Genomic DNA, 14,526 nt, shown 5'->3' on the forward strand with positions numbered 1-14,526 from the left:
TGAACATCCTCAGAGGCCGGTGATTCCATAATTATTGCCAGGGGTTGTATTATTTTAGGATGATGGAATCCCTAAATTCCTTGCCATTGAACGTTGAGAAACATTGTTCTTAAACTGCTGGAATATTTTTTTCACGCAGTTGTTCACAAAGTAGTGATCCTCACCCCATCTTTGCTTATGAATGGCTGAGACTTTTGAGGATGCTCCTTTTATACCCAATCATGACACTCACATATCACTGTCCCAGCTTTTTTTAAACGTGTTGCAGGCATCCATTTCAAAATGAGTAAATATTTGCACAAAAACAATAAAGTTTATCAGTTTGAACATTAAATATCTTGTCTTTGTGGTGTATTCAATTGAATATAGGTTGAAGAGGATTTGCAAATCATTGTATTCTGTTTTTATTTACATTTCACACAATGTCCCAACTTCATTGGAATTGGGGTTGTATTTAAGTGTCATATAAAACAAATAATGAATGTTTTCCTTTTACACAAGTGAATGAATATATTCATTCATCAAAAGTTGGAGTGGTCCATTCAACCAGGTGAACATTCCTCCAACTCATGTAAATATTTACACTCAACAAAAATATAAACACAACACTTTTGGTTTTGCTCCCATTTTGTATGAGATGAACTCGAAGATCTAAAACTTTTTTCCACATACACAATATCACCGTTTCCCTCAAATATTGTTCACAAACCAGTCTAAATCTGTGATAGTGAGCACTTCTCCTTTGCTGAGATAATCCATCCCACCTCACAGGTGTGCCATATCAAGATGCTGATTAGACACCATGATTAATGCACAGGTGTGCCTTAGACTGCCCACAATAAAAGGCCACTCTGAAAGGTGCAGTTTTATCACACAGCACAATGCCACAGATGTCGCAAGATTTGAGGGAGCGTGCAATTGGCATGCTGACAGCAGGAATGTCAACCAGAGCTGTTGCTCGTGTATTGAATGTTCATTTCTCTACCATAAGCCGTCTCCAAAGGCGTTTCAGAGAATTTGGCAGTACATCCAACCAGCCTCATAACCGCAGACCACGTGTAACCACACCAGCCCAGGACCTCCACAACCAGCATGTTCACCTCCAAGATCGTCTGAGACCAGCCACTCGGACAGCTGCTGAAACAATCGGTTTGCATAACCAAAGAATTTCTGCACAACCTGTCAGAAACCGTCTCAGGGAAGCTCATCTGCATGCTCGTCGTCCTCATCGGGGTCTCGACCTGACTCCAGTTCATCGTCGTAACCGACTTGAGTGGGCAAATGCTCACATTCGCTGGCGTTTGGCACGTTGGAGAGGTGTTCTCTTCACGGATGAATCCCGGTTCACACTGTCCAGGGCAGATGGCAGACAGCGTGTGGCGTCGTGTGGGTGAGCGGTTTTCTGATGTCAATGTTGTGGATCGAGTGGCCCATGGTGGCGGTGGGGTTATGGTATGGGCAGGCGTCTGTTATGGATGAAGAACACAGGTGCATTTTATTGATGGCATTTTGAATGCACAGAGATACCGTGACGAGATCCTGAGGTCCATTGTTGTGCCATACATCCAAGAACATCACCTCATGTTGCAGCAGGATAATGCACGGCCCCATGTTGCAAGGATCTGTACACAATTCTTGGAAGCTGAAAATGTCCCAGTTCTTGCATGGCCGGCATACTCACCGGACATGTCACCCATTGAGCATGTTTGGGATGCTCTGGACCGGCGTATACGACAGCGTGTACCAGTTCCTGCCAATATCCAGCAACTTCGCACAGCCATTGAAGAGGAGTGGACCAACATTCCACAGGCCACAATTGACAACCTGATCAACTCTATGCGAAGGAGATGTGTTGCACTGCATGAAGCAAATGGTGGTCACACCAGATACTGACTGGTACCCCCCCCCCCCCCCCCAATAAAACAAAACTGCACCTTTCAGAGTGGCATTTTATTGTGGACAGTCTAAGGCACACCTGTGCACTAATCATGGTGTCTAATCAGCATCTTGATATGGCACACCTGTGAGGTGGGATGGATTATCTCAGCAAAGGAGAAGTGCTCACTATCACAGATTTAGACTGGTTTGTGAACAATATTTGAGGGAAATGGTGATATTGTGTATGTGGAAAAAGTTTTAGATTTTTGAGTTCATCTCATACAAAATGGGAGCAAAACCAAAAGTTTTGCATTTATATTTTTGTTGAGTGTACTTTTTTTTGCTGGATGTCTGCAATTAACAGTGCTACAGAGACAATCTGAAGTTTATATTGATCTGCAGAATGTTTGTGATTGATTGGTATAAGTTGCGTCATCATGAAGTCATAAGGAAGTCACAGAAGGATGTTTGTTCAGATTGCGCAGAGTTCACATCAGGTCTCTGGTGCCTTTTACCTTCACATTGCACATAATCGAGCCCGACCGATATCTCGATCAGCCGATATGAGCCTTTCAAAAACATAACAGCATCTGTGATATTTTTGCTGATATGAAAAAAATTATCTCCACACTGGCCTGGGAACGCCTCGGGATCCCCCAGTCAGAAGTGGTCAATGTGGCCAGGGAAAGGGAAGTCTGGGGTCCCTTGTTAGAGCTGTTGCCCCCATGACCCGATCCCGGATAAGCGGTAGAAGATGAGATGAAATGAAAAATCTATTTTACAGAAAAAATTATTCAGACAAATGTGTTGGCCGTTGGAAAAGGTGTTATTACATAGTTTGTCCAACAGAAGGCACTCTGACATCATTGTTTACAATGTTTCCAATCATGGCTGGGACCCTCATCACACCTTGGTCATACAGACCAGCTGCCATTCATTTATAATCAGAGTGGACATGTGGTCACTGTGACATGTGGTCACTGTGCTGCCAGCTGGGCGGGGCCACAATAGAGGAAAATTCTATTTTATGCAAATGCTGAGCGATGTGAGAGTGTGGAGGGTTGTTTTTTTAACATCAGATAAGGAAGTCTATTTATTATGATGTCACAAAAACATCAGTGTGTGTGCAATTCTGGCAAGTGTCTGGAGGTCCATGGGGCCGGTGGTTGTCTCTGGAAACAGCACCTGGAAATAGAGTCCCTGAATGGGCCACCAGTCCCTCCCAGGTTACTTCTTCAGCTAAAGCCGGTACCCACTTCCAGCTGGGTGGATGGAGACTATGCAAATGAAGTGTATTGTCCAAGGTCACAGAGGTAGTCTGACATGCACACCGGGACCTAAACCCTGGTCTGAAAATTGGTAGTCCTACAGAATGGCCAGCTGTGCCACTGTTCTTAAGTCATCTGAGGTGCCGAACTAATGCAAGGCATTAACGTGCGACGACTCGTGTTGTGGGTGATGGCTATGATTGGTTTTCAACTCCAAGTCAACACTTGGTGACACTGAGGGACCGGTCACACAGCACACAGCGTCAGGTGAACGAAAAAAAAAGTCACAAAGTCACAAATCGTCAAGAAAAAGTGTACGAATGAGCCTGCCCTTCTCCCATCAACAAAAAGCCTGCGAGTCCACAGCGCATAAAAGAACAAAACAAAACTGAAAATAACAAAAGAAAAATGAATGAAAGCAAACGGCGACCATGATGCTTTAAACAAAATCAAAACAAAACATTCATGATGACGTGACTTGACAGCAGGTATCAGACTGAATGCAGCCAGCCTGTGATCATTTCTGCAGCCACCCTGTGCTCTGCACAGCACCTTCAATCAATCAATCAATCAACTTTTTTCTTGTATAGCGCCAAATCACAACAAACAGTTGCCCCAAGGCGCTCCACATTGCAAGGCAAGGCCATACAATAATTATGAAACACAGTCTACGTCTAAAGCAACATAACCAAGGGATGGTCCAGGGTCACCCGATCCAGCCCTAACTATAAGCCTTAGCGAAAAGGAAAGTTTTAAGCCTAATCTTAAAAGTAGAGAGGGTATCTGTCTCCCTGATCTGAATTGGGAGCTGGTTCCACAGGAGAGGAGCCTGAAAGCTGAAGGTTCTGCCTCCCATTCTACTCTTACAAACCCTAGGAACTACAAGTAAGCCCGCAGTCTGAGAGCGAAGCGCTCTAATGGGGTAATATGGTACTATGAGGTCCCTAAGATAAGCTGGGACCTGATTATTCAAACCTTATAAGTAAGAAGAAGAATTTTAAATTCTATTCTAGCATTAACAGGAAGCCAATGAAGGGAGGCCAACACGGGTGAGATATGCTCTCTCCTGCTAGTCCCCGTCAGTACTCTAGCTGCAGCATTCTGAACCAACTGAAGGCTTTTTAGGGAACTTTTAGGACAACCTGATAATAATGAATTACAATAGTCCAGCCTAGAGGAAACAAATGCATGAATTAGTTTTTCAGCATCACTCTGAGACAAGACCTTTCTGATTTTAGAGATATTGCGTAAATGCAAAAAGGCAGTCCTACATATTTGTTTAATATGCGCTTTGAATGACATATCCTGATCAAAAATAACTCCAAGATTTCTCACAGTATTACTAGAGATCAGGGAAATGCCATCCAGAGTAACGATCTGGTTAGACACCATGCTTCTAAGATTTGTGGGGCCAAGTACAATAACTTCAGTTTTATCTGAGTTTAAAAGCAGGAAATTAGAGGTCATCCATGTCTTTATGTCTGTAAGACAATCCTGCAGTTTAGCTAATTGGTGCGTATCCTCTGGCTTCATGGATAGATAAAGCTGGGTATCATCTGCGTAACAATGAAAATTTAAGCAATACCGTCTAATAATACTGCCCAAGGGAAGCATGTATAAAGTGAATAAAATTGGTCCTAGCACAGAACCTTGTGGAACTCCATAATTAACTTTAGTCTGTGAAGAAGATTCCCCATTTACATGAACAAACTGTAATCTATTAGACAAATATGATTCAAACCACCGCAGCGCAATGCCTTTAATACCTATGACATGCTCTAATCTCTGTAATAAAATTTTATGGTCAACAGTATCAAAAGCAGCACTGAGGTCCAACAGAACAAGCACAGAGATAAGTCCACTGTCCGAAGCCATAAGAAGATCATTTGTAACCTTCACTAATGCTGTTTCTGTACTATGATGAATTCTAAAACCTGACTGAAACTCTTCAAATAGACCATTCCTCTGCAGGTGATCAGTTAGCTGTTTTACAACTACCCTCTCAAGAATCTTTGAGAGAAAAGGAAGGTTGGAGATTGGCCTATAATTAGCTAAGATAGCTGGGTCAAGTGATGGCTTTTTAAGTAATGGTTTAATTACTGCCACCTTAAAGGCCTGTGGTACATAACCAACTAACAAAGATAGATTGATCATATTTAAGATTGAAGCATTAAATAATGGTAGGACTTCCTTGAGCAGCCTGGCAGGAATGGGGTCTAATAAGCATGTTGATGGTTTGGATGAAGTAACTAATGAAAATAACTCAGACAGAACAATCGGAGAGAAAGAGTCTAACCAAATACCGGCAACACTGAAAGCAGCCAAAGATAACGATACATCTTTGGGATGGTTATGAGTAATTTTTTCTCTAATAGTCAAAATTTTGTTAGCAAAGAAAGTCATGAAGTCATTACTAGTTAAAGTTAATGGAATACTCAGCTCAATAGAGCTCTGACTCTTTGTCAGCCTGGCTACAGTGCTGAAAAGAAACCTGGGGTTGTTCTTATTTTCTTCAATTAGTGATGAGTAGAAAGATGTCCTAGCTTCACGAAGGGCTTTCTTATAGAGCAACAAACTCTTTTTCCAGGCTAAGTGAAGATCTTCTAAATTAGTGAGACGCCATTTCCTCTCCAACTTACGGGTTATCTGCTTTAAGCTACGAGTTTGTGAGTTATACCACGGAGTCAGACACTTCTGATTTAAAGCTCTCTTTTTCAGAGGAGCTACAGCATCCAAAGTTGTCTTCAATGAGGATGTAAAACTATTGACAAGATACTCTAACTCCCTTACAGAGTTTAGGTAGCTACTCTGCTCTGTGTTGGTATATGACATTAGAGAACATAAAGAAGGAATCATATCCTTAAACCTAGTTACAGCGCTTTCTTGTCTTCACAAAAACAATGTGTGCGCACACGTATGTCAAACCAAAACTGTACCCACCAGTAAACATATGAGAGTGAATGAATGACATGAGTGAGATGAGCGTTTGAATTGCACTGTTTTTACTATTTATTATAGATGTTCAAATGTAAATTAAGATGTTTTTTAGGTCGTGTTAGAAAAGCCTAACCAGGCATGGGAGTTGTAAATTAGCACTTGTTGCTATACTCTGTATGCATCACATCAGCTGCAAGCTTTGATTTGTAGCTATGTCTGACTGTATTGTCCCTGTCAAATAAACTAATAAATAAATGAATAAATAAATGTACACACACGTTCCATGCCGTCTGTGGCTGGAACGTGCGAACAGCCACTTGTGTGTGTGCGCAAAGCCTCTGCATAAATAGTTAAAGTAGTTGATAAAACATTATTGCCACTATTGTTTCTGTATGAAAACATTGCTTTTTGTCCCACACATGGACGAGTCACGTTCAGCTCATCAGATCTTTAGCTATTGATCTGTTCAGATATCGTCAATGTTCATGCAAGACGTTGGACTTGGGAGGTTGGACGAAGTTGGACGACAATCAAATGAAATGCTGACAGTACTGGAACTACGCAAATGATAAGGAACCGTCAAGACAGAAAGCAAAATGGATTATGCACATAGTTTGAAAATTCTGATGAAGCGCCAGCTACAGAATCGAAACTGGACAACAGTTAAACCATGTCTCCGAAAGAGAGAGTAAGTCCAGATTTCTTGTTTCATTTTGGCTTCGGTGTCCTTTAATTAAATTAAATTAAATCTGTTAGTGCCGTGTGACCAGGGCTTGACATTGATGACTGACATCAGACTGGAAACATTTGATATCACATACAGACAGACAGACACACAAAACCGATAGGGTGGCAAACTGAAATTGGCTAACAGCTTAACTAGTTTCCTAATGCTGCCTTTGAACTCAGAGCTTTGATAAAACATGCTGTCAAACAAGGCAGCCAGCAACCCATCAACATGGAAACCCCTCTAAGCAGTGACACACGGATACTGACCAGTGCGCCAAAGTAGATCGTTCGGTCAGGAGACATCAGCTGCATCAGCGGCGGGCCATGGCGGTGCTCCACATAGCTGTCGTCCAGCGCCAGGCTGCTGAAGTTACGGTTAATCTCCAGTGCCACCGTGTGCCAGCTGCCATCGTTAATGCGCCGACCAGAGATCCCCAACATGTCACCAGTGGTGCCACCTGTGCCACTGCCAAAGCTGCACGCCAACTGGAACCAGAGCTTTCCCTCCTCCAACTGCAGACACACAGGGAAAAGAATATATAACCCAACGTTAAAATACCCTCAGCTGTATGAGCATAAAAATAGGACACCGAGTGTGACCTTTTGACCTCTGAGAAAGGGTCGTTAGTCATGTCTGAACTTGTCCAAGGTCTGTGTGCCAACAATGTTCCCTGTGAATTTGAAGACTGTGGCAGTAACAAGACTGAACTTATGCTGAGCACAGACAGACGGAGGGACAGACAGACAGTCTTTGCAGTACCTGATGGACAATACAGCTGCGTACTGTTTAGTCTTAACATGAGTGCAGAGGCATGAAACAGATAAACCTGTGTGTGTGTGTGTATATACCTTCAGTACATTGCTTTGGCACTTTGTGTGTGTGTATCTTCAGTACATTACTTGGGTACTTTGTGTGTGTGTACCTTCAGCACATTACTTTGGTACTTTGTGTGTATGTACCTTCAGTACATTGCTTGGGTACTTTGTGTGTGTGTGCCTTCAGAACATTGCTTGGGTACCTTGTGTGTGTGTAACTTCAGTACATTACTTGGATACTTTGTGTGTGTGTACCTTCAGTACAGTATGTGGGTACTTTGTGTGTGTGTGTATCTTCAGTACATTACTTGGGTACCTTGTGTGTGTGTGTATCTTCAGTACATTACTTGGGTACCTTGTGTGTGTGTGTATCTTCAGAACATTACTTGGGTACCTTGTGTGTGTGTGTATCTTCAGTACATTACTTGGGTACCTTGTGTGTGCGTGTATCTTCAGTACATTACTTGGGTACCTTGTGTGTGCGTGTATCTTCAGTACATTACTTAGGTACTTTGTGTGTGCGTGTATCTTCAGTACATTACTTAGGTACTTTGTGTGTGCATGTATCTTCAGTACATTACTTAGGTACTTTGTGTGTGCGTGTATCTTCAGTACATTACTTAGGTACTTTGTGTGTGCGTGTATCTTCAGTACATTACTTAGGTACTTTGTGTGTGCGTGTGCCTTCAGAGCATTACTTTGTGTGTGTGTGCATGTACCTTCAGTACATTACTTGGGTACTTTGTGTGTGTGTGCATGTACCTTCAGTACATTACTTGGGTACTTTGTGTGTGTGTGCATGTACCTTCAGTACATTACTTGGGTACTTTGTGTGTGTGTGCATGTACCTTCAGTACATTACTTGGGTACTTTGTGTGTGTGTGCATGTACCTTCAGTACATTACTTGGGTACTTTGTGTGTGTGTGTGTACCTTCAGTACATTACTTGGGTACTTTGTGTGTGTGTGTGTACCTTCAGTACATTACTTGGGTACTTTGTGTGTGTGTGTGTACCTTCAGTACATTACTTGGGTACTTTGTGTGTGTGTGTGTACCTTCAGTACATTACTTGGGTACTTTGTGTGTGTGTGTGTACCTTCAGTACATTACTTGGGTACTTTGTGTGTGTGTGTGTATCTTCAGTACATTACTTGGGTACTTTGTGTGTGTGTGTGTATCTTCAGTACATTACTTGGGTACTTTGTGTGTGTGTGTGTATCTTCAGTACATTACTTGGGTACTTTGTGTGTGTGTGTGTATCTTCAGTACATTACTTGGGTACTTTGTGTGTGTGTGTGTATCTTCAGTACATTACTTGGGTACTTTGTGTGTGTGTGTGTATCTTCAGTACATTACTTGGGTACTTTGTGTGTGTGTGTGTATCTTCAGTACATTACTTGGGTACTTTGTGTGTGTGTGTGTATCTTCAGTACATTACTTGGGTACTTTGTGTGTGTGTGTATCTTCAGTACATTACTTGGGTACTTTGTGTGTGTGTGTGTATCTTCAGTACATTACTTGGGTACTTTGTGTGTGTGTGTGTATCTTCAGTACATTACTTGGGTACTTTGTGTGTGTGTGTGTATCTTCAGTACATTACTTGGGTACTTTGTGTGTGTGTGTGTATCTTCAGTACATTACTTGGGTACTTTGTGTGTGTGTGTGTATCTTCAGTACATTACTTGGGTACTTTGTGTGTGTGTGTGTATCTTCAGTACATTACTTGGGTACTTTGTGTGTGTGTGTGTATCTTCAGTACATTACTTGGGTACTTTGTGTGTGTGTGTGTATCTTCAGTACATTACTTGGGTACTTTGTGTGTGTGTGTGTATCTTCAGTACATTACTTGGGTACTTTGTGTGTGTGTGTGTATCTTCAGTACATTACTTGGGTACTTTGTGTGTGTGTGTGTATCTTCAGTACATTACTTGGGTACTTTGTGTGTGTGTGTGTATCTTCAGTACATTACTTGGGTACTTTGTGTGTGTGTGTGTGTATCTTCAGTACATTACTTGGGTACTTTGTGTGTGTGTGTGTGTGTATCTTCAGTACATTACTTGGGTACTTTGTGTGTGTGTGTGTGTATCTTCAGTACATTACTTGGGTACTTTGTGTGTGTGTGTGTGTATCTTCAGTACATTACTTGGGTACTTTGTGTGTGTGTGTGTGTATCTTCAGTACATTACTTGGGTACTTTGTGTGTGTGTGTGTGTGTATCTTCAGTACATTACTTGGGTACTTTGTGTGTGTGTGTGTGTGTATCTTCAGTACATTACTTGGGTACTTTGTGTGTGTGTGTATCTTCAGTACATTACTTGGGTACTTTGTGTGTGTGTGTGTATCTTCAGTACATTACTTGGGTACTTTGTGTGTGTGTGTGTATCTTCAGTACATTACTTGGGTACTTTGTGTGTGTGTGTGTATCTTCAGTACATTACTTGGGTACTTTGTGTGTGTGTGTGTATCTTCAGTACATTACTTGGGTACTTTGTGTGTGTGTGTGTATCTTCAGTACATTACTTGGGTACTTTGTGTGTGTGTGTGTATCTTCAGTACATTACTTGGGTACTTTGTGTGTGTGTGTGTATCTTCAGTACATTACTTGGGTACTTTGTGTGTGTGTGTGTATCTTCAGTACATTACTTGGGTACTTTGTGTGTGTGTGTGTATCTTCAGTACATTACTTGGGTACTTTGTGTGTGTGTGCATGTACCTTCAGTACATTACTTGGGTACTTTGTGTGTGTGTGCATGTACCTTCAGTACATTACTTGGGTACTTTGTGTGTGTGTGTGTACCTTCAGTACATTACTTGGGTACTTTGTGTGTGTGTGTGTACCTTCAGTACATTACTTGGGTACTTTGTGTGTGTGTGTGTACCTTCAGTACATTACTTGGGTACTTTGTGTGTGTGTGTGTACCTTCAGTACATTACTTGGGTACTTTGTGTGTGTGTGTGTATCTTCAGTACATTACTTGGGTACTTTGTGTGTGTGTGTGTATCTTCAGTACATTACTTGGGTACTTTGTGTGTGTGTGTGTATCTTCAGTACATTACTTGGGTACTTTGTGTGTGTGTGTGTATCTTCAGTACATTACTTGGGTACTTTGTGTGTGTGTGTGTATCTTCAGTACATTACTTGGGTACTTTGTGTGTGTGTGTGTATCTTCAGTACATTACTTGGGTACTTTGTGTGTGTGTGTGTATCTTCAGTACATTACTTGGGTACTTTGTGTGTGTGTGTGTATCTTCAGTACATTACTTGGGTACTTTGTGTGTGTGTGTGTATCTTCAGTACATTACTTGGGTACTTTGTGTGTGTGTGTATCTTCAGTACATTACTTGGGTACTTTGTGTGTGTGTGTGTATCTTCAGTACATTACTTGGGTACTTTGTGTGTGTGTGTGTATCTTCAGTACATTACTTGGGTACTTTGTGTGTGTGTGTGTATCTTCAGTACATTACTTGGGTACTTTGTGTGTGTGTGTGTATCTTCAGTACATTACTTGGGTACTTTGTGTGTGTGTGTGTATCTTCAGTACATTACTGGGTACTTTGTGTGTGTGTGTGTATCTTCAGTACATTACTTGGGTACTTTGTGTGTGTGTGTGTATCTTCAGTACATTACTTGGGTACTTTGTGTGTGTGTGTGTATCTTCAGTACATTACTTGGGTACTTTGTGTGTGTGTGTGTATCTTCAGTACATTACTTGGGTACTTTGTGTGTGTGTGTGTATCTTCAGTACATTACTTGGGTACTTTGTGTGTGTGTGTGTATCTTCAGTACATTACTTGGGTACTTTGTGTGTGTGTGTGTATCTTCAGTACATTACTTGGGTACTTTGTGTGTGTGTGTGTGTATCTTCAGTACATTACTTGGGTACTTTGTGTGTGTGTGTGTGTGTATCTTCAGTACATTACTTGGGTACTTTGTGTGTGTGTGTGTGTATCTTCAGTACATTACTTGGGTACTTTGTGTGTGTGTGTGTGTATCTTCAGTACATTACTTGGGTACTTTGTGTGTGTGTGTGTGTATCTTCAGTACATTACTTGGGTACTTTGTGTGTGTGTGTGTGTGTATCTTCAGTACATTACTTGGGTACTTTGTGTGTGTGTGTGTATCTTCAGTACATTACTTGGGTACTTTGTGTGTGTGTGTGTATCTTCAGTACATTACTTGGGTACTTTGTGTGTGTGTGTGTATCTTCAGTACATTACTTGGGTACTTTGTGTGTGTGTGTGTATCTTCAGTACATTACTTGGGTACTTTGTGTGTGTGTGTGTACCTTCAGTACATTACTTGGGTACTTTGTGTGTGTGTGTGTATCTTCAGTACATTACTTGGGTACTTTGTGTGTGTGTGTGTATCTTCAGTACATTACTTGGGTACTTTGTGTGTGTGTGTGTATCTTCAGTACATTACTTGGGTACTTTGTGTGTGTGTGTGTATCTTCAGTACATTACTTGGGTACTTTGTGTGTGTGTGTGTATCTTCAGTACATTACTTGGGTACTTTGTGTGTGTGTGTGTATCTTCAGTACATTACTTGGGTACTTTGTGTGTGTGTGTGTATCTTCAGTACGTTACTTGGGTACTTTGTGTGTGTGTGTATCTTCAGTACGTTACTTGGGTACTTTGTGTGTGTGTATCTTCAGAACATTACTTGGGTACCTTGTGTGTGTGTGTGCGTGCCTTCAGTACATTACTTGGGTAGTTTGTGTGTGTGTCTTAAGTACAGTAATTGGGTACCTTGTGTGTGTACCTTCAGTACATTACTTGCTTACTTTGTGTGTGTGTACCTTCAGTACATTACTTGGGTAGTTTGTGTGTGTACCTTCAGTACATTAGTTGGATACTTTGTGTATGTGTACCTTCAGTACAGTATGTGGGTACGTTGTGTGTGTGTGTGTGTGTGTGTGTACCTTCAGTACATTACTTGGGTAGTTTGTGTGTGTACCTTCAGTACATTACTTGGGTAGTTTGTGTGTGTGTACCTTCAGTACATTACTTGGGTAGTTTGTGTGTGTGTACCTTCAGCACATTACTTGGGTAGTTTGTGTGTGTGTACCTTCAGCACATTAGTTGGATACTTTGTGTGTGTGTACCTTCAGTACAGTACTTGGGTACTTTGTGTGTGTATACCTTCAGTACATTACTTGGATACTTTGTGTGTGTGTACCTTCAATACAGTACTTGGGTACTTTGTGTGTGTGTGTACCTTCAGCACATTAGTTGGATACTTTGTTTGTGTGTACCTTCAGCACATTAGTTGGATACTTTGTTTGTGTGTACCTTCAGCACATTAGATGGATACTTTGTGTGTGTGTACCTTCAGCACATTACTTGGGTACTTTGTGTGTGTATACCTTCAGTACAGTACTTACGTAGTTTGTGTGTGTGTACCTTCAGCACATTAGTTGGATACTTTGTGTGTGTGTACCTTCAGTACATTACTTGGATACTTTGTGTGTGTGTGTGCCTTCAGTGCATTACTTGGGTAGCTTGTGTGTGTACCTTCAGTACATTGTGTGTGTGTACCTTCAGTACATTACTTGGGTACTTTGTATGTGTGTACCTTCAGTACATTACTTGGGTAGTTTGTGTGTGTGTACCTTCAGTACATTACTTGGGTAGTTTGTGTGTGTGTACCTTCAGTACAGTATGTGGGTACTTTGTGTGTGTGTGTGTGTGTGTACCTTCAGCACATTAGTTGGATACTTTGTGTGTGTGTACCTTCAGTACAGTACTTGGATACTTTGTGTGTGTGTACCTTCAGTACAGTACTTGGGTGCTTTGTGTGTGTGTACCTTCAGTACAGTACTTGGGTGCTTTGTGTGTGTGTACCTTCAGTACAGTACTTGGGTGCTTTGTGTGTGTGTATACCTTCAGTACATTACTTGGATACTTTGTGTGTGTGTACCTTCAGTACATTTCCTGGATACTTTGTGTGTGTACCTTCTGTACATTACTTGGATACTTTGTGTGTATACTTTCAGTACATTACTTGGATACTTTGTGTGTGTGTACCTTCGGTACATTACTTGGGTGCTTGGTGTGTATACCTTCAGCACAATGCATGGTTCAGCGGGGATGTATCTTTGTGCAGTATTTGTGTACTTTGTGTGTGTGTACCTTCATTACAGTGCACAGCTCAGTGTGCGTGTACGTTCAGCACAATACGTGGGTACTTTGTGTCTGTAAATCCAGTACAATACTTTATACTTTGTGTGTGTACCTTCATTACAGTGCACACCTCAGTGTGCGTGTACCTTCGGTACATTCATTGGGTACTTTGTGTGTGTAAATGCAGTACAATACTTTATACTTTGTGTGTATGTACCTTCAGGCCATTACTTGGGCACTTTGTGTGTGTGTACCTTCAGAACATTACTTGGGCACTTTGTGTGTGTGTACCTTCAGAACATTACTTGGATGCTTGGTGTGTGTACCTTCAGCACAGTGCACGGCTCAGCGTGTGTGTACATGATGATTCCTCGCCTCTGCAGAGTTCTGATCCTCATGTTGAGCTTCAGTTCCATCTGCAGCCGGTCAGACAGTCTGTACTTAATGTAGCTGTTACCTGCAAAACTCAGAGACGAATGACCTACACACACACACACACACACACACACACACACACACACACACACACACACACACACACACACACACACACACACACACACACACACACACACACACACACACACACACACACACACCCTGCTGTTAGCTGTGAAATATGATCCTTGTATTTTAATAACGGGGCACAAATCAAATGAAACATTCGTTTCAAAAGTGATGGTGACATCCTGAGATTAAAGCACTTTTATTTGCCATTTGTGCAGAGACAGATGGTGGAGGTGCTGTTAGAGTCGTACAAGATAAATGAGAATCA

The 14,526-nt window shown here is 41.6% G+C and overlaps 1 protein-coding gene across 1 annotated transcript in view; it reads right to left on the reverse strand.

Annotated features, from left to right (window-relative positions):
• Positions 1-14,526, reverse strand: part of fat3a (FAT atypical cadherin 3a) — a 451,004-nt gene that overhangs the window by 60,206 nt on the left and 376,272 nt on the right. The window contains exons 31-32 of the mRNA XM_034168868.1: positions 14,078-14,232; positions 7,080-7,325 (exon numbers count right to left, since the gene is read on the reverse strand). Coding sequence (XP_034024759.1) covers positions 7,080-7,325; positions 14,078-14,232 — 401 coding nt within the window. The remainder of the gene's footprint in view (positions 1-7,079; positions 7,326-14,077; positions 14,233-14,526) is intronic.

This window comes from Thalassophryne amazonica, chromosome 4 (genome assembly GCF_902500255.1).
Source record: "Thalassophryne amazonica chromosome 4, fThaAma1.1, whole genome shotgun sequence".
NCBI classification, from domain to species: domain Eukaryota; kingdom Metazoa; phylum Chordata; class Actinopteri; order Batrachoidiformes; family Batrachoididae; genus Thalassophryne; species Thalassophryne amazonica.